The sequence below is a fragment of the Mus pahari genome, chromosome 3, assembly GCF_900095145.1.
Source record: "Mus pahari chromosome 3, PAHARI_EIJ_v1.1, whole genome shotgun sequence".
Lineage (NCBI taxonomy): Eukaryota > Metazoa > Chordata > Mammalia > Rodentia > Muridae > Mus > Mus pahari.
The window spans coordinates 18,350,454-18,373,465 of record NC_034592.1 but is presented as its reverse complement, the minus strand read 5'-3'; the positions used below and the strand labels follow the sequence as shown (position 1 = coordinate 18,373,465).

General features: G+C 48.2%; 1 protein-coding gene across 12 annotated transcripts in view; it reads left to right on the top strand.

Annotated features, from left to right (window-relative positions):
• The window catches only part of Fnbp1 (formin binding protein 1), a 116,206-nt gene that overhangs the window by 53,420 nt on the left and 39,774 nt on the right, over nucleotides 1-23,012 (top strand). For all 12 annotated transcript variants that reach the window (XM_029536097.1, XM_021192117.2, XM_021192116.2 and 9 more), the window contains exons 5-6: nucleotides 5,901-5,963; nucleotides 6,923-7,027. In XM_029536097.1, coding sequence (XP_029391957.1) covers nucleotides 5,901-5,963; nucleotides 6,923-7,027 — 168 coding nt within the window. The remainder of the gene's footprint in view (nucleotides 1-5,900; nucleotides 5,964-6,922; nucleotides 7,028-23,012) is intronic.

Here is a 23,012-nt window from a genome sequence, read left to right as displayed (position 1 = left end):
ATTTCAGCCTCATGACACAAGGTCCATCTTTTTCTCCCCTGAAACAAGGTTTTGCTATGTAGCCCTGGCTATCCACCTAGCTCTGTAGACCAGGCTGGCCTCAAACTCAGAGATCCAACCGCCTCTGCCTCCCGAGTGCTGGGGAGCACTGCCAAATTCAGGCTTCTCATACCCCCACCCCCACCCCCACCCCGGCCTTTCTCTCCTGTTCCTGTACCTGTGGTGCCTGAGGTTACTCATCACCTGATTTCCCGAGACAGGATTCCTCACTGAATCTGGGGCTTGACAATTTGGCCAGGCTGGCTAGCCAGTGAACCCCGCCCAGGGTTCTTCCTATGCCTGCCTCCCTGGTGCTAGCATTACTGCGGCACCCTGCCGTTCTCGGCTTTCTAAGTGTTGCCAGGGATCTGAACTCAGGGCTTCAGGCTCACTCAGCAAACGCCTTATCTAGTGCATCTAGTGCGTCAGACACTCTTCTGAGGGAAGTTTCTTCTGTAGAGATTCAAGTACAACTCAGAACGGAACTGAGAGCTGGGTTCGTAGTGCATGCCGCTACTCCCAGCACTCAGGCAGGTGGATATCGGTGAGTTCCAGGCCAACCTGGTATACAGAGTTCCAGAACAGCCAGGGCTTACAGAAAAGCCCTGCCCTGTCTTTTTTAAAAAAAAAAAAAACCTGACATGAAAATGAAAACAAGAACTTTGTAGCTGACCTCAGACTCCTCTTGGCTTCTCTTTTCTTTTTCTTCCATTTATCTTTTTTTTCTTTTCTTTGTTTTTCTTTTTCTCTTTTAAAGTCTATTCTTGTGTTTCAAAAAGAAGACCAAAGCTTCTTATTACAGGGAGAGTAACTAGCGTTCCTCTGGGTCCCCAGAGATGGCATTTCCTGTCCCCTTTCTGACAGGAGAGAAGAGCGCTGGTGACTTCATCCTGGGCTCGCAAAGCCTTATATCTTTGTCCTGGGAACAATCCCTCTTTATTCTGAGCCATGAGGGCACGGTTCTCTGACACACACCCTCACTGTCCAGAGAAGAAGCACCCTGCCATTGTTTGTTCGTAAACAACAAGTGCATCTGGCAAAGCTGCTTTATTTGTTTAAGTTTTCTAACTGTTCAAACCACTGTTTCCCCTCCAAGGAGCCAGCTGGAGCTGGTGACCTCCTCCTGAGGGCAGTCATGTGCAGAGGGATGGGGGGAGGGTGCGGATCTCCATGGGGGGGCACACCCCGCAGAAGAAAGGCTGGCGGGACTGTCACCTCCTGCTCAGTGTTTGGGTGTTGTTAGTGATGGGCAGTCTGCGGTGCCCTTGTGGAAGACAGCCATGTAAGGTGCACAGCAAATGTGAGCGCTTCCCACACACTTATGTAACGCACAGCCAGAGAACTTCCTGTCTGGGTTTTTATTCAGAATCGCCCAACGTATGATTTTTTTTTTTTTTAAAGATTTATTTATTGAGACAGGGTCTTGCTCTGTAGACCAGGCTGGCCTGAAACTCACAGCAATCCAGCTGCTTCTGCCTCCCTAGTCCTAGGACTAAAGGTGTGCCACCGCATCTGGCTACTTTTATGGTTTTTAAATTGTGAGTGTCTGTGCACGTGAGTGCAATGGCTGCAGAGGCCAGGAGGGGGCGTTGGACCCTTCTGATCGGGAGTTACAGGTGAGCCACCAGGCGCAGGCACTGAGAGGGGAGCTGAGCCTCTGTCCAGTCTTGACTCTTCTTTTTTTATTGTACATATCTGCTTATTCATTTTATTCTTGTGTGTGTGTGTGTGTGTGTGTGTGTGTGTGTGTGTGTCTGTTGGGGTCGAAGGGGAGTTGAGCCCAGTTAAGCTTTACTAGGAAGCTGAATCCCCAGTCCTCTCTTTGCTTTTTATCTTGAGACAGGGCTGTACTAAGTTCCCAGGGCAGGCCTTCACCCTCCCTTCTCTCTGCCTCAGCCTGTGTGTTTAGGGCTTCCATTTGTATACCACCTTCTGGCTCCATCTTTGAATCTCAGTCCTTTTCAACATACAGCCTGGGAAGTGTAGAAGCTGTTCTCTGGATAGAAGACCCCAGTGGGGTGTGGTTTGAGATGGGTGTTCATTTCCATCCTGACCGCCTTTCTCTTCCCCCTGGACATCCCTCCCCCCTCTTCCTGGCCTCCACTCCTTCCTTTTTACAAGCTGTGCACAGCTTCCGGTCCATCCTCCCCTGCAGGGCTCTTCACACCCTATAATCAGCAAGCTGGTTCTCCCTTAGCCTTGCCCCGGCCCCTCTAAGCCTGAGGCTCTGTCTTCCCTTCTCCCCTGCCCTGTTTCTCTTAGGAGATTAAAAAGAGAAGGCTGGAGGGACAAGACCTTTGAGGCTGTAGAGACCAAAAACTGAAGAAGGGCTGGGACTGGAGCGATGGTTTCTCAGTTAAGAGCATCTACAGAGGTCCTGGATTTGTGGGTTCCCAGCACCCACATGAAAGATCACAGCTATTTATAACTCCACTCTAGGGGATCCCAGGCCTTCTTCTGAGCTCCTCAGTATCAAGCAAGCTCAGGATGCACAAAATCCATGCACACAAAACTCTTGGACATATAAAATTAAAGTAACAGAATAAAAGAAACTTTAATCTTTAAAACAAAAAAACAGGATGTTCGAAGTTGAACTTCGTAAAACCTTGGAACAGTGACCTCCGGAAAGACAAGAACTTGTCCCTTTATAAAGTATCTTTGTTCAGGCAAAAGGCTGGCCTTGTCCCCTCCCCCAGCCTTCCCCTACACTCGGTTGTCCCCAGACTGCTGAGTTATAGATCTGAGAAAGGAGGCTCAAGGAAAGGGGGTTTTTGCAGAAGCCCGGAGGAGGATGCTAGGGACCTGGCACTTCCTGTTAATCGCTCTGCCATCTCTCCTTACCTTGACAGTCAGGAAGCAAGTGGCTCATCAGTCTGGCTAACAAGGGAAGAAGCATTCAGGGGCCCAGGGGATGGCTTCGTGGGCTGCTTGCTTTATAAACACCACCTGAGTTTGAATTCCTAGCACCCATGTAAAACCCCAGTGTGGTGTGCACACTTGTAACTCAGCGAGGGGAAGCAGAGGTAGGCAGACCCCAGGAGGTCACCGGCCCACCAGTCTATCAGAACCAGTGAGCTCTAGGTTCAGAGAGAGAGAGAGAGAGAGAGAGAGAGAGAGAGAGAGAGAGAGAGAGAGAGAGAGAGAGAAAGCCACTAGCCTTTGACCTCTGGTCTCCACAGGTGCACATACACACAGAAGGGTATTTACCAGGACAATGGGGGCGGGGGTGGGGGTGGGAGACTGCTCCTGCCCCTTGTCCTCAAAGTCAAGGGAGAACCCCTGAGTTTATGGTGTCCCAAGGGACTCAGCCAAACTGGCAGCCTCCCTGACTGGGCAGCTTCAGGCAGCAAATCTAATCAGACCCAGAGGGCAGAGCCTTTACCCAGCACAGGTCCCGCGGCCTTTGGCCACGCAGACGAGGTCTACTGCCCCCATCAGTGTCTGTCGGAAGTATGCTCAAGGGAAATGGCAGTTTTGAGATGCTGCGTGAGACAGACGCCGTTTCCTCTGTGTAGCTGTAGCGGGTTTGTTGTTTGTTTGTTTTCCTAGAGCTTACGTCCTTGGTGGTCTCTCCCGGTTCTAACTACCCACCTAATGAGGAGGCTTCTCTGGTGTACGTTTCATGCCAACCCTTCTCAGCTCTCAGACCCCAGGCCACATGGGACGGGACTCTGGAATCTTCTAGAAATACTAGCCTTAAAACTAATGATCTATTTACCCCCTCCCCACCATGGTCCCCCCCTTTTTTTCCTCCCTCTGAAACTCGGGCCAAACATGGGGTCATTCTGGACTTTAAAAAGGGACTTTATCCATTGGGCACGTGTGTCACAGTGTTCGATCGGAGGCCAGAGGACAGCTCTGTGGATTCGGTTTCTCCTTCTGCCTTCAGGGACCCTGCTAAGATGTCTTCGGGCCAGGACCCAGGACACCTGTGCACAGGGGAAGCACATGCTTGGAGGTCAGAGGGCAGCTTTGGGACGCTGGTTCTCTCCTTTTACCCCGTGGGACCCTAGATGGAACTCTGGGTATCCACCCGTCTTGGCATCAAGCACTTTTATCCACTGAGTTATCTCAAAGACCCGGGGACTTGTGTTCATTCATGTCTGATTCTGAACTCCCAGTGGTGGCTTGGCTAATCAGAGGACATCTATGGTGGCTGCGGGTGGGGCTGGCATTAGGGTGCTTAGAGTTCTCCCACCTGCAGCGTCACCAGCAACAGCCTCCATTCTAGAGTCTTCCCTTCACACCATCCAAATTCAGACTCACCCGCGGTCTCTGTTCAGTCTGACCTGGCTCTCTGGGGTCCTTGGGAGTTAACACCAGTCACATGCCTGCCACGAGGCCTTTCTGTTTTAAAAGATTCTAGAGCCAGTGAGATGGCCCACACATTGAAAAGAGGGAGCCTCCAGCAAGTTATGCTCTGGCATCCCTATGAGCTGTGGTATGCACATATCATATGCTCATGAAAACACAGTAATGATTCACCATTTTAAAGGTTTTGAGGTGCGATTTCTATTCACAGGGAGCCCACAGCACTGCTTGTACCTCCGACATCTGTATCGCCCTGAGCAAAGAGCAAAGCAGGTATCCACCGACCAGGGAGCAGCTACAGAAATGTGGTCCATCTTCTCAGTGGAACCTTACTCAGCCCGAGAAAAGAATTAGTGGGCAGATACTTACACAACAGGATGAACCTTGAAAGCATCCTTTCATGTGGACAGGAAGAAATAAAGTCAGGAGAGACTAGGGGGACAACTAAGAAGTACAATTCTTCATTTGTGGGAGGTGAAATGTAACATGTTAATTGACCAGTGCTCAAAAGATGACCCCAGTGATTGCTGTATGCTTTTCTTTCTTTTTCTTTTCTTTTTTTTTTTTTTTTTTTTTTTGGTTTTTCGAGACAGGGTTTCTCTGTACAGCCCTGGCTGTCCTGGAACTCACTCTGTAGACCAGGCTGGCCTCGAACTCAGAAATCCACCTGCCTCTGCCTCCCAAGTGCTGGGATTAAAGGCATGTGCCATCACGCCCGGCTCCCTGTATGCTTTTCTTTTAAGATGGGGTCTCACTGTGCAGCCTTGGCTGGCCTCAAGCATCCTCCTGCCTCTGCCTTCCAAGCCTGAGATCAAAGGTGTGCAACGCCACGTCTCCCGGTATGAGGGCTGTCTCAGTGAGGCATGGCTGTTGTTTTTGCAAGCAACACACAATTTCACATTCAATATTGCTGTGTCTGAAACTTGAGAAGGAACTCCTCAAGCCGTCTTATTTTCATTTCCCCTAAACTTGTTTGTCATTTAAACTTTGTTGTTTGAGATGGGGACCTCGCTTGGGTTTAGGGTCTGGCTTGAACTTCTGGAAATCCTCCTGCGTCAACCACACTTGTCCTGGATTACCAGCCTGAACTCTTATGTTTCTTTGGACCACACAGACTAGAAGGTCAATGTTTGTTTATTTGTTTGGTAGGGCCTCACACATACCAGGCAGACAGGTTTCCACTGAGCTGCACCTCCAGCCCAGATGGTGCCTAAAGGCTTACTGAAGGGGCTGGAGAGATGGCTCAGCAGTTAAAGCTCTTGCAAAGGACCTGAATTTGGTTCCCAGCATCCCCCTAGTGGCTCATGATCATCTATAGCTTTAGCCCCAGGGGATCTGATGCCCTCTTCTGGCCTCCACAGGCACTGCATAAACGTGGTGCACACACACACACACACACACACACACACACACACACACGAGCACGCAGGGAAACCGCACTTATATGAAAAACAAATCTTTAAAGCTACTTAAGTTGATAGAAGGTCTTTCCTCCTGCGTTAGTATGAGGAGGGTAGGTGCTGACCCCTGCTCTGTTTTCTACTTCACAGAATTTCCACGATGGACGGAAGGCACAGCAGCACATAGAGACATGCTGGAAGCAGCTGGAGTCGGTAAGTGGGTAGCCGGAAGCCGGCAGCTAAACCAGTGTCTTCCCCAGACCAGCTCACTTCTATCTGAATCTGGCTTGATTGGCTCGCAAAGGGGAAAAAAAAATCAGGCAGAGACCTCTAAGGAGGCTTCTTTCTCTAGATTTTTCTCATTTGTATTTCACTTACTTTGCTCCTAGAACTGTTATGGCAAAGTACTGAGCTCAACATGCTGGGCGCTGGAGCGATGGCTCAGTGGGTAGAGCGTGTGCCGAGGGACCATGAGGACCCGAGTTTGGATCCCCAGCACCACTTAAAAAGCTGGGCGCGGTGGCACACGCCTATAATGCCAGCCCTGGGGGTGCAGAGACAGGAGGCTCTCAGGGGGCTCACTGTCCGGCCAGGCGGCCTAGCATATCAGCTCCAGGCTTAGAGTGAGACTATCTCAGGGGGAAAGGTGGGCGGGGCGCAGAGATAACAGCTCTGCGAGCACAAGCACACCTGATACTTTGCAGAGGACCTGGTGTGTCCCATGTTGGGTGTCTCACCTGTCATTCCAGTTCCTGGGGAATCCAACACCACTGGTTCTGAAGGTGCCTACACTGCGCTCCGGTGCACACATAACCACATGTAATCAGAAGGAAAAGCAATCTTATTTATTTATTTATTTATTTATTTATTTATTTATTTATTTAAAACAGTGTAGAGAGTGATTGAGAAAGGCAGTTGGTGTTGACCTCTGACCTCTTCGTGTGCAAGCAGCAGGTACGCACACTCATTAAAACGTGTTCTGGTAGAGGCAGGTAGCTCCTGTGCAGAGAATAGATCAGGGCCACTCCAATGTAGACAAGTGCTTAGGTCACTTCTGGAAATGACGAAGCATGAGGGATGGGTTCCTGGGAGAATGGCTGTGGGGGGTCTCTCTAGAGGTGGCAGAGGGGGTGGGTGGGTGACCAGCAGGCTTGGCCGTGCTCTCTCTGCAGAGTAAGAGGAGGTTTGAGCGGGACTGTAAGGAAGCCGATCGGGCACAGCAGTACTTCGAGAAAATGGACGCTGACATCAACGTGACCAAGGCGGATGTGGAAAAGGTGAGGGGTCTTGGTCTCACTTCCCTGGAGCGTGCTTCCTGCACAGCCGCTGAGAGGCCTGGCCTTGGCTTCCTCTTTCAGTCATAACCACAAGAGGGTACCTGATGGGAGGAAGGGTTTCATTTTATGTCATCACCCTGGGACCAGGGTTGAGGTGATGTGCTTAGTCACCAGCGAGTATAATGGGGAGACCTGGACACGTCACAGTGGGTGCCGTTCAGGAGGCCATGCTCTTCTGTGGTGGCTTGTCGAAGGCCGAGTTCCATGTCTAGGCAGCTGAAGCAGCCATCTCAGCCCATGAGGGAGAGTCCGTCAGTTCAGCGTCATCAGAAAGGCCGATCCCTCTGCCCCGCTGTGTCATGGGTTCCTCTGGGCTGGGGTGAGAGGAGCGTTTGGAAGTCTGCGAGAGCTTTCCTCGGACGGCTCAGGCATAAAGTGCTCCTTGTCTTCTGGGCCAGTGGATGTGGGTTTTCCCTAGAAGCCCCATTTTCTTTTTATGAAAGTCATCAAGATAATGTAAACACAATTATGCCATTAAATAGTGGCATTCATTCACGATGCCCAGGGCCATTTGGGCACCGCAGTCTGAGCTTTTCTCTGGAAAAGCCCTGCTTTTCTTGGTACCACTTGGTTCTGCCAGATGAGTTCAAAATGCCTCAAGTTGGGCAATGTCCCAGTTGGAAGTATGTGTGTGTGTGTTTAATTACTTAGCATATGAAAATGCATATTCTTGACATCCTAAGGGTAGACTTTTACTTTACCAAAAGACACTCATGTTTTAAGTGACCATACTTACCATAAATGTCTACTAACTAGGAATTTAAAGTGATGCTTAATTTTTTTTTTAAGTTGAAATCATTTATTTATGTGTGAGCATCTTTGTGACTGGTAGCACTCAAGTCAAGTGGCCTGGACAGAGGGTAACTGTATTGAGGTGGTCCCACCGCGTGGGGCCCAGGAATCAACGAGTTTGACTGCAGTCAGCCGCTCTTCAGACTTTAAAAGTGTTACCTAAGAGTGACGCTTTCAAGCCTGAAATCCCAGCACTTGGGAGTGGAAGCAGGAGGGTCAGGTGAGGGAAGTCATCTTTGGCTATACAATGGGCCTGAATCCAGTCTATGATATATGAGACTGTCTCAAAAAAAAACCCTGACATTCTGGACTGGAGGGATAGCTCAGTGGTTGAGAGCAGTGGCTGCTCTTCCAGGGAGCCTGGGTAGGAGTCCCAGCAACTTTTCACAGTGTTTCTGAGACCTTCATTCTTGGATGTCTAGAGCGTAGGCTGCATATCTCTATCGGAGCCCGGAACCTCCCTTGGTGACCCTGTTTTGGCTTTCTGCAGCCGGCCTGTACTGGTGCTAGTCAGTCTTCCTCTTCCACTGTCTTTCGACTTTGTATTTCTTTTTCTTATCTTCTTCCACACTCCGTGACCTTCTTTGCGGCTTTCTTTATCTTCTTGATTGTGGAGAGTACTTCAGCGTTTTCCCACTTAGATTGTAAAGGCCGAGGCCTCTAATCCGAGGCGGAGTCAGGAGGACAGGGGTTCAAGGCCAGCGAGGGCTACCGGAGACCTTGTCTGAAAACAAAAAAAGGGAGGGGAGGGCAAGGGAAGAGAGAGGAAGCCAAAGACTGATTTTAGTGTCCTTTTGATCATGAAAGAAATTGTTGCTCTTGTTTTGCCAAAATATCTTCATTTTACTTTGTGTGTGGGCATTTGCCTGAATGTATGTTTGTGTCCCGCGTGTGCACAGTGCCTGCAGAGACCAGAAGAGGGGGTCAGATCCCTTGGAGCAGGAGTTACTGGCGGCTAGACCCCCCCCCCCGCCCCCAGGACCGCAGATTCCTCACTCCCCCACTGGAGAGAAGACAGCCCCTAACCACTGAGCCGTATCTCTGGCCTCCATTGATTGCTTTATTCCCTGCTCCTTCTTTGATCTGTTGGGTTTTTATTTTCTCTGAAGCTGGAGCTGGCAGCCTCTGAGGTTACAGGTGAATGCCCCGCCCTTGGTGGATGTGGCCATTAGCTTGTTTTGTTTGTTTGTTTTGTTTTATATAGTTCTGAGAATGCAAACTCTGGTCTCCTACCTGAACTTCGGACACTTTACTGACTGAGCCATCCCTACACCCCCAGTGTCTGCCAAGCTGAGTTCTACCTGGACTCCTTGCCTAATCCTGTGCATCATCTTTCCTGACCTCGAAGTCCTGGTTTTGTTGCTGCTGTCGGGTTTTTTTCCTGAAAGCACCAAGGCGGTCCTCCCCAGGAATGTGAGGATCCTAATTTGGAAGACACAGACATCAGACCACAAGCATTGGTGTCCAAACACTGAATATTTTAAGTCCTTTTCCTTTGAAGGAGACCTAAAATCTGCTGTCCAGCACAGGCCACGTGGAGGCATGATGTCAGCTTTTCTCCTTGAATTCCCTGTTTGCTTTGTTTCTTGAAACAGGTTTTCCTACATAGCCTAAGCTGGCTACCCTCCTGCCCCAACCCCCCCATGCTAAAATTTCAGGGGTGCATGGCCACACCCTGCTCTCCGTTGCTACTTCTGACAGTCTTTGACTCTACACATATGCCTCTCTCTCCCTCAATTTCCTCAAATTAAGTGGCCTGATTGTATTTGACTCAGCTCACCTTCCTGATCTAGCAGCCAGCCATACAGTTTATATAACGCTACAATGTATGATGTGTCTCCCAGGCTACACCGTGTAGACTCTAGATTGTGCCCAGAGAATGTGTATGTAGCATAAGTTTGCATGGATGTCTAGTTATGAGCTGAATCTCCTTTTCTTTCTGAAGACGTCACTGTCCCTCTTACTGTGGCTGTATATCATGATTGCCACGGTACTGTGTTCAAACTTCCTGCATAAACAATCCCCTCCCACCTTATGACACTTTTGCCTGTGGCCAGGAGCCTGGTAATTCCCTGGAAGGGTTTGTTTCTCTCTGGGCAGGAGTGTGTATTTGCATGTTACCTGGATACTGCGTTCCTCAGAGGTCTGGTGACGAAGAGGACAGGCTGTATGGAAGTTGTCCTTTACCAAGACACAGCTGTCAAAGAGTCTGGACTCACCAGCTTTGGAGTGGTTCAGTTGCTTAATCTAGTTATGTTAGAATCTAAATATGTTGGAATCTATTTTCTAGTTTTCATAAAAACAGATCATATCCTTTCCCCGACACAAACCTTCAAGCTCCCTTTTGGGGCTGGGGAAATGGCTCAGTGGGTGAAGTGCTTGTATTGGCTCTCCAGGATCCATGTAAAAACCAGGCATGGTAATGCATGCCTGACTCTCAGCAGGTGAGAAGCAGAGCCCAGTGGATCCTGGAGGCTGATGACCCCATCATGTGGGCAGCAGCTCCTGAAACCTCTGAACAAGATAAGGGATGCCAACCAGCTCTCTTAGGCCGTGGTCCTACCCTAGAGATAGGAGATTTCAGCATTTGTTTTAGAGGTTTGGTTTTGTGTTTTACTTTTTGAGACAGGGTCTCCATTTGAAGACCAGGCTGTCTGTAATAAGTACCAGGATGACGGCTTATTCCATGCTGATCATGGAACTCAGGGTCCTATGCATGTCAGGCAAGCAAGCTACACTCCGACAGAGCCACACACCCAGACCTATGTCTTATTTTTCAGACAATCTAGCAAGTTGACGGGATCTCTAATATTTGCACTGTTGGAATCCATTTCTGGTCCTTTGTTCTTTACTGTTGGTGAGGTGTGGGTGTCACCATTGTGGCCTTAAAGGGACTTGCCTTCCGTGGCCTCCCCAATGCTCAGCGAGCCGTGGCTTTTCCCGTAGATGACTCTGGAATGATTTTCAAGTGGCAAAAACTGTGATGTCCCAATCGCCATGACACTGCTTAGAATCAAGCCACGCTGGATGAGCCCGGCAGGGGCCATCCTGGAGTCCCCAAAGTGCCACGGTTTGCCAGCCCAGAAGGGGTTGGGAGGGGAAGGTCATCAAAACAAACAGCCTGAGAAAGCAGCTTCCTGACAGAGAGTGCACTGGTTTCTACACACCCGGGTTAAACTGAAGTGTGGCCGAGGCCTGGTGCAGAACCTGACCCTGTCATGTGACTGCTGTCTCTTCTGTAACTTCTACTGCAAGACAGGGCATTGTCTAACAAACTACAGGCAGTGGCTGCTACAGGCAGCTGCAGAGATCAACAGTGGCAGTTGAGCTGGGTTTTTTTTATTTGGGTTTTTATAAATTAACAGTATCAAATTCTTGTTGTGTGTGTGTGTGTGTGTGTGTGTGTGTGTGCGCGCGCGCGCATATGTACATATTCAGGTGCACATGTGTGTAGAGAGGCCTCTTAATGTCCAGCAGCTTCCTCAGTCACTATCCACTTTTTTTTTTGAAAGAGAAGTTAGCCTGTGTGCATGCCTGTGTGTGTGTGTGTGTGTGTGTGTGTGTCTGTGTCCCACAGTGCTCCTCAGCAGTTGGTTCTCTCCCTCTAGCATGTGGGTGCTGGGGTTAGAACCTGGGCTGTCAGGCTTGGCAGCAAGTGTCTTTACTTTACCACTGAGCCATCTCCTGACCCTTTACTTTTCTTAGAAATATGATTCTTCTGTGGTTACAGTCTCAATGTATGGGAAGTTTGTGTGGCTTCTCTTCACACTTCGATAGGGGGACAAGGCAGAACTCTCCAGATGTTTATTGTGCATCCATTCCTCCCTCCCTTTCTTCCTTTTTCTTTTGTGTGTGTGTTGTGGGGGCGTGGTTGGGGGAGACAAGGTTTCACTCTGTAGTCCTGGAACTCACTTTGTGGACCATGCTGGCCTCCATCTGAGATCCGCCTGCTAGGACTCAAGGTGCACCACCTGGGTGACCTGGTTTAATCCTGAGGGCTTTTTGTTACACAACTCAATTTGAGGAAATACTGAAGAGTTAAATTATTGCCAGGTGTGGTGGCCCTCACCTTTAGTCCCAGCACTTGGGAGGCAGAGGCAGGTGGAGCTCCATGACTGTGAGGCCAGGCTTGTCCTACCAAGTTCCAGGTCAGCCAGAAAACAAAACAAAACAAAACAAAAAACAAAGGTTAAATTAGACTAGAATTCTCAATATAAATTCCAAAGAGCAGACAGGTTTCTGTGAGACTGTGCCTCTCATTTTCCTATGGTAATATGACTTCTAAAAGTTTGGTGTGGGGGGGGACATTACAGCTGTGACTTCAGCACTCAGGATGATTCTCGTCCAGTGTGGGCAACACAGCAAATTCCAGACCAGCCTAGGATACAGAGGAAGAGTGTCTCAAATCACCCCTCCTGGAAGTAAGGACAGTAAAAACATAAAAGTGTTAAGAGTTTGAAGGTAGTTGATTTGAAGCCCTAACACAAATGTCTACATTTTGAAGTTGGATAGGAGACGGATAGGAGGCGGGCCTGAGTCTTTATGATGGGAGAATTGTAAGAGGCGTGGACACAGGAGTGGAAGCTGGGGGTGTGGTTGATTTAGGTCCTGGGCATAGAATTAGAATCTCTCACGTTTTCCCACAGAGCCAAGTCCAGCATTTTACATTCGTCTGTTTGTGTATTTAGATATTCATAGGGGGTGCAGGGTGAGCACACCAGTGGAGGTCAAAGGGCAGCTTTCAGGGGTTGGGTTTCTCCTTCCACCGTGTGGGCTCTGGAGATTGTCAGACTTGGTGGCAGGCACCCTCTGAGCCACCTTGTTCACCCCTGATTTCAGGCTTTAGTTTTGATTTCCTTTATTTTATTTTATTTATTTATTTATTTATTTATTTTGTAAAACGGGGTCTCATTCTGTAGCCCTGGCTCAGAACTCACTGTGAAGTCTGTCCTGGTTTGTCTTTCCATCGCCTTGGCAAATACCATAACCAAAAGCAATGTGGGGAGGGAAAGAGGTATTGCATCTTGCTACTTACAGTCCGTGATGAAGGAAAGTAAGGGCGAGAACTCAGAGGCTGCGGAGGAGTGCTGCTTACTGGATGCTCCCCATGGCTTGCTCAGCCTGCTTCCTTGTACACCCAAGACCACCTTCCCAGGGCTGGCACTGCCCACAGTGAGCTAGGTCCCCCTACCAAATTGTCAGAGATAGGATGCTGCACACGCCGCTAATCCCAGCACGCAGGAGTCAGAGGGCAGAGGCAGGCGGATCTCTGAGTTTAAGGCCAGCCTGGTCTGTAGAGCAAGTTCCAGGACAGCCAGGGCTACACAGAGAAACCCTGTCTCGAAAAACCAAAAAAAAAAAAAAAAAAAAAAAAAAATTTGGAGGGTTTTTTGTTTGTTTGTGTGTTTGTTTGTTTGTTCGAGACAGGGTTTCTCTGTATAGCCCTGGCTGTCCTGGAACTCACTCTGTAGACCAGGCTGGCCTCGAACTCAGAAATTCGCGCCTGCCTCTGCCTCCCGAGTGCTGGGATTAAAGGCGTGCGCCACCACGGCCGGCGGATAAAATGTTTTAAAGATAAAAATAAAATTGAAGCCAAGAACATCCGCCATCATTAAGCAAGAAGACACTTTGCTCACGCAATTGTCTGGTAATTGTCTTGGGCAGGCCCTTGCCATGGGCAGCCTAGGACACAGCCACCCTAAGAACCCAGTTCCAGTGCCTGAGGCAGGGGGCAGGGACCAGGGCACAGATCTGCCGAGACTGGATACAGATGGGCAGCAGAGTGTTAAACTGTTTTACCATTTGAGGAAATAGTGTGTCTCCAGCTCGCCCCTCCTTCAGCGAGCGCTTGGACACATCTGGAATGACACGGTTGCGTGCTTCCTCTGTAGTCCCTGTGCAACTGAGTCGACATCTCTATTGAATGCGTAAGCATCTTTCATGCTTGCCCCTAATTTTGTTTTAGATAAAAATGTCTGACTAGTTCTCTGACGGAATCCTGCAGGACTCAGGAAAGCCATGGAAGGCAAGTTGCTTAAAGAGAGCAATGGTGTGGTCCTGTCAGTACCTGGGACACCCATAGCCTGGCAGCAATCTAGAGGAAAAAAAAAAAATCAAAAGAGGAACTGGTTGGTACAAATGCAGGAAATATATTTTGCAACTGCAGCTTCATCTTGGAACCTAAATGAATGTAAAAACACTTTCTTTGCTTTGGGGGTGGGGGGTAGGAGGAGGTTGAGGCAGGGTTTCTCTGTGTAACCCTGGATGTCTTAGAACTTGCAATGTAGACCAGGCTGACCTCAAACTCAGAGATCCACCCATCTCTGCCTCCTGAGTGCTGGGATTAAAAGCGTGCACCACCACTACCCAGCAATGATTTATTTATCTTTAGGTACATTTATATATAGGTACATTAGTGTTCTGCCTGCATGTGTGTCTGTGAGAGGGTGTTAGATCCCCTGGAACTGAAATTACAGACAGTGCCATGTGTGTCCTGGGAATTAAAACTTGGTCATTTGAAAGAGCAGCCAGTGTTCTTAATTGATGAGCCATCTCTCCAGCCCAATACTTGTCTTTCTTGAGACAGGGTCTCACTCTGTAGACCAGGCTGCCCTCAACCCCACAGATCTGCTTTCCTCTGCCTTCCAAGTTCCTGAGACACACCAAACTAAAATAATTTTCATTTAAACCAAGAGAAAAATTATAGAAAATTAAAAGGAAAAGCTAAGACATAGATATTGGTCTTTTATAAGTGGGTCCCTAAAAGATACTTTGTTATTCTGTGTTTGTATCTGGGCTATAATCAGGGGATCAGAGCTGTAGAGACTGCATTTCCTTCTAAAAGCAAACCTGCAGCTTTTGAGTTAATTTGCAAAAATACCCAGTGAACCCTAAACACTTTAGCTCCTGCGGGGCCAGGAAGCCGTGCACCTGCTCGGAGAGTGTGTCCCTGCCTTACTAATGGAAGACCCGGGGCAATTTACTTCATCTCTGAGGTTTCCTGCCTAAGGAATAGGATTATACACCTCGGGGGCGTGGCCTGTGATGAATGGTAAGTGGGGTGGCCTAGCCCTCTCCTACAGGAACATATGTGTGCCACGGATCTCACATGAAGGTCAGAGGGCAGCTTTTGGGAGACAGTCCCCTCCACTGTGAATTTTGCAGACCAAACTCAGGCCGTCAAGCATACAAGCTTTTTACCCACTGAACCATTTTGCCAGCCTGACATTAGGTTTTCGAGAGCTAGGCTCTTCAGAGACTCATGTCCAGGAACCTGCTTCCTTCAGCCAGACCTCACCTGATACAGCCTGTCCTCTCCCAGTGGTCTGCTCAAATGCTAACTCAATGGAAGGCTTAGTCCACTGGCTGTGCCAAAGCCCTCATCTCCCTCTGTGGACAAGCCCTTGCGGACTCGCCCAGAAGTGCCTCGCCTGGTGGGTAGTTCTCAATCCAATCAAGTTTACATTCAAGACTGGCTTTCAAAGCCAGACGTGGCACGGTAGTGTGATGCAGTCTGTCTATACTCCTAGCACTTGAGATGCTGAGGCAGTAGGATTGTGAGTTTGAGGCCAGTATGTGCTACATAGTTGGAGGTCAACAATGGTCACATAGTAAGATTCTTTCTCAAAAAAAAACAAAAACAAAAACAAAAGAACCCACAATTTTAAAAGAAAGAGAAAGAGAAGATGATGGACCATTGAGATGGCTCAGCGGGTAAAGGCATTAGCCACCAAACCTGGTGACCCAGGTTTAGTCTTAGGGACCCATGTGATGGAAAAAGAGAACTAACTCTCTCACACATGTTGTCCACTGACCCCCATGTGTGCATATGACGCGCACACATAGCTTGTATAGGAATAGACTCGAACAGGAAGGTACGGGAAGAATTGAAAAGATGTCTTAGAAGCAGAGTGACTGGGCCTTGGAGAACTCTCACAGTGCAGAAGGCCCACTGCGTGTATGGACTTGCAAGAGAGGATGGGGGACCTGGAGTGGTAAAATTAGGGACGCTGAAGCATCTCAGAAGCCAGATGTAGGGTGATTGTGACCTTCTGGGATGCTCTGAAGCCCCTTCCTCAAAAAAGTGTGCACTGAAAATGCATTAGTCTGAGCCTTCCCCAGAGTCATCCCACAGCCACACAAATGGAAAAGAGTGGAGCTGAGAATGTGTTAAAGGTCATGTGGCCTACGTGGGCACTGCCAGTATTGGAGGTTGGGGTGTGTGTGTGTGTGGGGGGGTTCTGTGCTATGTGGTCATGGATCATGGTTCTTGCCAGGTGGCTCTACCACTGTGCTGCACTGAATAAACTCCTTGCTGTCAGCCAAGGCTCTGGATATGAGAGAAGCAGAAGAGAGTAAGTGAGCGGGCTAACTAAAACCAACAAGTGGGAATCAGTACAAGGCCTTGGTGTGAAGACCCAGAACACAGAGGTGTAAAATAGCCTGGACTAGGCAGCCTAGGTTCCTTCTAAAGGAACAGCTATTATTCACCACCTACCTACAGTGCTAATGTTATGTAAGACACCAGGCATTACTGTCGACACTCCTTTCTGAATTAAAGGTCCTTCTTCTCCATAGATGATACATTTTTTTTTTCATAGTGGGAGTTTGAGTAGTCACCCCTCCTCCCATGTCTTTGTTTGATGATGATGATGTGATAGTTTAGCTAGGTATTAAATTCCAGGCTGATCTTTTTTTTTTTTTTTTTTTTTTTTTTTTCTTTTTTTTTTTTTTTTTTTTTTTGGAAAGACAAGGTTTCTCTGTATAGCCCTGGCTGTCCTGGAACTCACTCTGTAGACCAGGCTGGCCTCGAACTCAGAAGGCTGACTTTTTTTTCTCTCAACATTTTGAAGCTATCATTCCCTTGACAGCCACCTCATACTTTGTTAGGAACTTGTCATCTACCTAACTTTAGCATTTCTCCAAGAAGAGTGGACCTCTCTGAGTTCAAAGCTAGCCTGATCTACAAAAGAAGTGCTAGGACAACCAGGGCTGTTACACAGAGAAACCCTGATTTCAAAAAACAAAACAAAACCAAAGTTTCAAAAATTATTTATATCTTTCTGTCTCCGTAACTGATGGTTTAGGGACTTGTGCTAAACGTATGTGTACTTCCTCAATGTATTCCATAGGCTTCTTCTTCTTCATGTCATCATCATTACCACCACCATCCTTGTGAGGGTGACACACTGACATCAGGAGTCAGTTCTCTCCTCCCACTTTTACATGGGTTCTGGTGATCAAATTCAACTTACTGGACCTGCGTGGAAGGAGCCTTTGCTCGCCAAGCCATCTCTCTAGCGTCATTGTGTTTCTTTATCTCCAGGTGTGAACTTTTGTGTAACTTTTATTCATTCTCTTAGCTCACTTATTGAGCTTTTTAATTCCAGCAAGTCCTTTTCCATTTCTAGAAGTTTCTCTGATAACGTCTTACTAGCATGACCTCTGTTGCTTTTTACTTTCAGATTTGCTTTTTGCATCTTGTTTTATTTCTTTCAGACACTCTGATAGTCCAGGTTCTGTATTAACTGTTCTTCTCTGTGGTATTGGGTCTCATGGTAGCTTGTTCCCTGGTGTGTTGTAATCTTTCTTGAATGAATATCTTTGACAGTGATTGCTTCTCTTCTGGAGGTGTAGGACTGGAAATGCCAGCCTAGTGAGGTTGTTTCTGCCAGGCAACTTGTATGCTAATTTTTATTGATGATTTTATGCATATGTGTGTGAGAGTCTGAATTTATATGTGTGCATCAAGTGTGTGGTATGGCCTCCTTCGGGCTTTGGGTCCTCTGGAAATTGACTTACAGGCAGCGGGGCAGCAGTGAGCCACTGTGTGTGTATGCTGGGAACCAAACTTGGGACCTCTGGAAGAGCAATAAGTGCTCCAAGCACTGAGCTGTCTCAAGCTTGGCATTCCACTCAGAGATATGTCCTGTCTCTGCCTCCCAAGTTGGGACCAACAGTGTGTGGCACCACTGCCTGGCTATGTCAAGCAGTCTTCATTAGATGCCTGTAGTGACTTAGATAATAAAGGACAACAGCTGCCATCAGGAAAGTTCAGATTAACCTCAGAAATGGAGGAAAGGGCCAGAGTGACGCCTCAGTCAGGGACAAGCATCAGGATCTGAGTGTGGTGGTTTGCGTTTATAATCCCAGCACTAGGGAAGTGAGGACAGGCGGATCCTAGGGCTTGCTGGCCAGGCACACTAGCCTAGTTGGTGAGTTCAGGGCTAGTGACAAACTGTCAATAAAGAAATGTGGGGGCTGGTGAGATGGCTCAGTGGGTAAGAGCACCCGACTGCTCTTCCGAAGGTCCGGAGTTCAAATCCCAGCAACCACATGGTGGCTCATAACCATCCGTAACAAGATCTGACGCCCTCTTCTGCAGTGTCTGAAGACAGCTACAGTGTACTTACATATAATAAAATAATAAATCTTTAAAAAAAAAAAGAAAGAAAGAAAGAAAAGAAAAGAAATGTGGCTAGTGCCTGAGGAACAATACCCTGGGCTCAAGCTCAAGTGCATACACATGTACATGGACCCACCAACACGCAAACATGTGCGCGCGCACACACACACATGTGCACACACTAAAAAGGAAAAAAATAAAATAAAGGAAGCGCGTTTGTATTGGCTTGGTATATGTGTCAGCTTGACACGAGTCAGTGTCCTCAGAGAGGAAGGAGCCTCCTTGAGATCCCACTGTAAGGCATTTTCTCAGTTATCTGATCAATGAGAGAGGGCCCAGCCCACTGTGGGTGGTGCCATCCCTGAGCTGGTGGTCCCGGGTAGGCTGAGCAAGTCAGTAAGTAGCACCCCTCCATGGCCTCTGCATCAGCGCCTACCCTGTTCCCGCGCTGACTTCCTCAGATGATGAGCAGCAATGTGGATGTGTAGACCAAATAATCCCTTTCCTCCCCAGCTTGCTTTTTGGTCATGGTGTTTCATCACAGCAATGGAAACCCTATGACAATGATGTTTTTGTTTCTGTCTGAGCAGGACTCTGTGTGAGCCTCCTTTAGGGTGTTTCTTTTCTACAGCTGCGTTTACAAACTCCTTAAGTGTCTCTACCATGACCCTGAGAAGGAAATGCAGCGCTGGTTGTTATGTTAACACCCCCCCCCTCCCCCGTGGCCGAGGCTGGCTGTGCCCTTGCCCTTCACCTTTCTCCAGAGCATCCCTGGCAATGGGTGTTGGAAGCTTTGGGAGCCCTGGGTGGAGCTGGCTATTGAGAGAAGGTGGAGGGAGTGGAGTCCCAGCCCTCAGGAGACAGAGGCAGGAGGGTGTCTGTGAGTTCAAGGCCAGCCTGGTCTCCATGGAAAGTTCCAGGCTACCAAGGGCTAGCTACATGGTGATGAAACACTCCAGTCTGCTGCAATGGCAGTGTAGAAGCCAGGGGGGCCAAGTTCTTGTCCTAGGGACCGTGACTCATTACCTCTGTGTATGAGCTCACACCAGGACGGTTTGCGAAGTCTCCTCTCTGGACAGGAGACTGGTCCGCACAGCCTGCACGGAGCAGCAGAAGCTGCCTTTCCGCTTGAGTTAACAGAGATTTTGAATTCTACTTTGGGTAACTGGGGTACGGGGCAACAGAAAGCCTTTTATAGCCCTGTTTAGCAAGTGAATGGCCTCCGGATGGAGATCCTGGTCTCATTTGCTGTCTTTCTGTTTTGGGGTTTTTGTTTTGTTTTCTCCTATTTCAATGACTGTGCACCAGAGTAACCCGCAGTCCTGGGGCTGGAACTCTGTAAGACTGGGAAAAAAAAAAACCTTGAGGAAATTGCTGGAATAGTTCAGGCATATTTCTTTGGTTAACTTATTTTGAAGTTTTTTTCTGTTTTGTGTTTTCACTGCCTCATAATTTATCCCAGACAGACTGCATTGTTTGGCAAGCCCTCTCGGCCTAGTCGTTCCCAACACCAGCTCCCAGCACTCTGACTGAATAGAAATTGTCTCTTAGTTTTGAAGTTGAAAATGTATTCTAGATGCAACCCTTTGCTGGAAAAGTTCAACAATGCCACTTATACTACCACATGGCAGGACAAAGACTGGCTTCTTCTCCTTGTCCCTGCCCCTCCCCCTCTGCCGGCTTCACAGAGCTGGTCCTCAGAGGCCAGCTGGCCTCTCCAACCTCTGACTCGGACAAAGGAAGATATTCCTTAATAATGCAATTAGGCTATAAATATTGCTTCATGCGGGTGGGTTAGCTTTGAGGTACAGCTCCCCACCCCCACCCAGGGTTTCTCTGTGCCTCTCTGGCTGACCTCGCTCTGTAGACCAGGCCAGCAGAGATCCGCCTGTCTCTGGCTCCTGAGTGCCGGGATTAAAGGCCTGCACCACCGCTGGCTTGTGGTTGTGTGTGTGTGTGTGTGTGTGTGTTTGTGAGCTGGAGAGAAGGCTCATCAGTTAAGGACGCTTGCTGCTCTTGCAGAGGAGCCAAATTCATCTCCCACAACACAACCACCTACAATTCCATCCTCCAGGCCTCTCTTCTGGTGTTCACAGACAACCGCACTCACTTGCTCTCCCCCTCACACACACAATTAAAAATCTTAAAATATAGCTTTGAAGTCTTTAAAACATTATATAAAGCTATGAAGCTTTCATTTCTTTTCATTAAATATTTTTTACACCATCATTATTATTGTTGTTATTCTGAGACATGGTCTCATTGTGTATCCTTGGCTGGCCTGGAACTTACTATGTAGACCAGGTTAGCCTTAAACTCACCGAGGTCCTCTTGCTTCTGCTTCCTGAGTGCTAGGATTAAAGGTGTGTCACACTACACCTGACCTACATTATTCCTTTTGAACCAGATTGGACATTGGGTTCTGTTTCTCTGTGTACTTATTGGTGCAGAGACTGAGCCTAACCCTTGTGCACACGAAGCAGGCACTGAGCCAAATCCCAGGCCTAGTTTCCAATCATCAGTTCAAATTACTAGCTGTTGAGGAAAGCCAGTGCACTAGCTTGCTCTTTCCTTTTGGCTTGTTGTTTGTTTGTTGAGATGGAGTCTCATGATCTTAGCTCCTTCCCCCCCCCCCCCCCCAAATGCTGGGATTATAGGAGTGGTCCACTCTAGGCCTGGTTTGTAGGGTACCTGTGGTGAACATTTCGGGACTGGATAGGCAACTGAGTCTTTAAAGGGCTTGCCTAGCAGCCTGGATGGCTTTGGGTTGCATGAAACAGTGAGGTAGCACAAGCTGCCATCTCAGCCTGTGTGCAGTCAGGCAAGCCCCATGTTCAAGGTCATCCTCAGCTACACAAGGAGCTGGAGGCCAGCCTAGGCAGTCAGGGGAGTCTGCTGCAAAATTAAAAATAAGAAAATAAGCAGTCAAATCAATCAAATGTGTTCGCAGTCTCTTGCTGGCCAGAGGCTGTATGAGAGTCATTCTGGTCAGCCCCTAAGTGTCAGCAGGTCTAGAGAGCTTTCTCTTTATTGGCTAGGGTATCCTGGGATCATCTGAGGCTTTGTATCTTCTGAGGTAGAAGTGCCTAGAAAACAGGTAATACCATGCTATGTTACTAACATCCTATCACATTATTAATATCTGGTGGCCTGTATGTCCTGCTCTCTTTCCTGGCCGCATCTGACAGACAGACAGGCTCTCAGCAGATGGGATGGGCAGGAATGTGTTACTTTATAAACTACACAAACTCTAAGTTTAATGTTGGCTATGGTGTGCATGTCTGTGATCCCAGCACTCAGGAGACTGAGGCTGAAGGATTGCTGTGAATTTGAGGCCAGTCTGGGGTACATATGGAGCTCCAGGCCAGCTAGAGCTCTGGTGTGAGGTCCTATTTAAATAGAACAAAACAGACAGATAAGAAAAACATCCTATAAACAAGTTATATTCAGCAACCAGATTGTTGTTGTTGCGGTTGTTGTTGTTGTTTTGGTCATCCCAAGAAAACGAATGCAGGGTGGAGAAAGGCTAAGTGACCCACACTATGACAGTTCTGAGTTTACCTTTCTCTTGGCACAAGGAATTTGAGGAGTGCCAGAATCCAGAGACCCTGCTGGGTTCTCCCAGGGCCTCCCTTGCAGGGAAGTCAGGCCCATCTGCCAGTTCCAGGGACAGGCTGCCAAGCACTGCGGGTTCTGAGCTGCCTGTGTGGATGCTCCATGAAGCCATCAGCGAGGCAGGGGGATGAAGGGCAGCGTGAGCAGCCTCTTGCAATGTAAACCCCAGCCCAGGCCTTCCGGAATAACCGCCCCATGCAGGGCAACACTGAGAAGCCAGTGCTCGCTCTGACCACTGGGCTTCTTAAGGTGGTCTTTGCTGATTGCCCCAAGCCCCAAATTTTTGGTAATAAAAGACAGGGTTTTTATAATTTTCTGGATTTGTTTGGTTTTTTCATGACAGGGCTTTTCTGCCTACTCCTGAAACTGTAACTGTTCTGGCTGTCCTGAAACTAGCTTTGTAGACCAGGCTGACCTCAAACACAGACATCCCCCTGCCTCTGCCACAACCCAGCTGGATTTTATAATTTATTTTTTAAAAAATTATTTATTTTCATTGTATGTGTATGAGTGTTTTGCCTACATGTGTAGGTCATAGAAGCTAGAAAAAAGCATTGAATCCCCTGGAATTGGAGTTAGGGATAGTTGTGAGCTACCATGTGGGATGCTGGGAACTCGGGTCCTCTGCAAGAGCAGCAAATGGTTTGTGCTTTGAGACAGGATCTCACTATGTAGCCCTAGCAGTCCTGAAACTCACTCTGTGCACTAGGCTGGCCTTGAACTCACAGAGATCCCCCTACCTCTGCTTCTTGAGTTGATTGCCACAATGCCCCCAGCTCACTTTTATTCCTAATATCCTGTATCAAAGCAAACAAGGAACTGCCTCTTTGTCCCCTTCACTGGCTATCACAGGGGCCATGGGACAACAGATGAGAAGATGCAGCTTAGGTAGGTTCTGTCACTCACCAGGAGTTGGTGACAGTACTCAGGGTCATCGTGACACAGGAAAAGGCTGAGGTCCTGAGGATGGCCATGGGCATAAAAAGAGTTTTAATTGATTGGCATTTTTCTGTCTCCGAGACTGTCAAGTCTGGTTGAAGGTCATTGTGCTACTTTTTCCTTTTTCTTTTTTTTTTTTTTTTAGAGTTAGTGAGGTTGAGAGTCTGGGGTCTT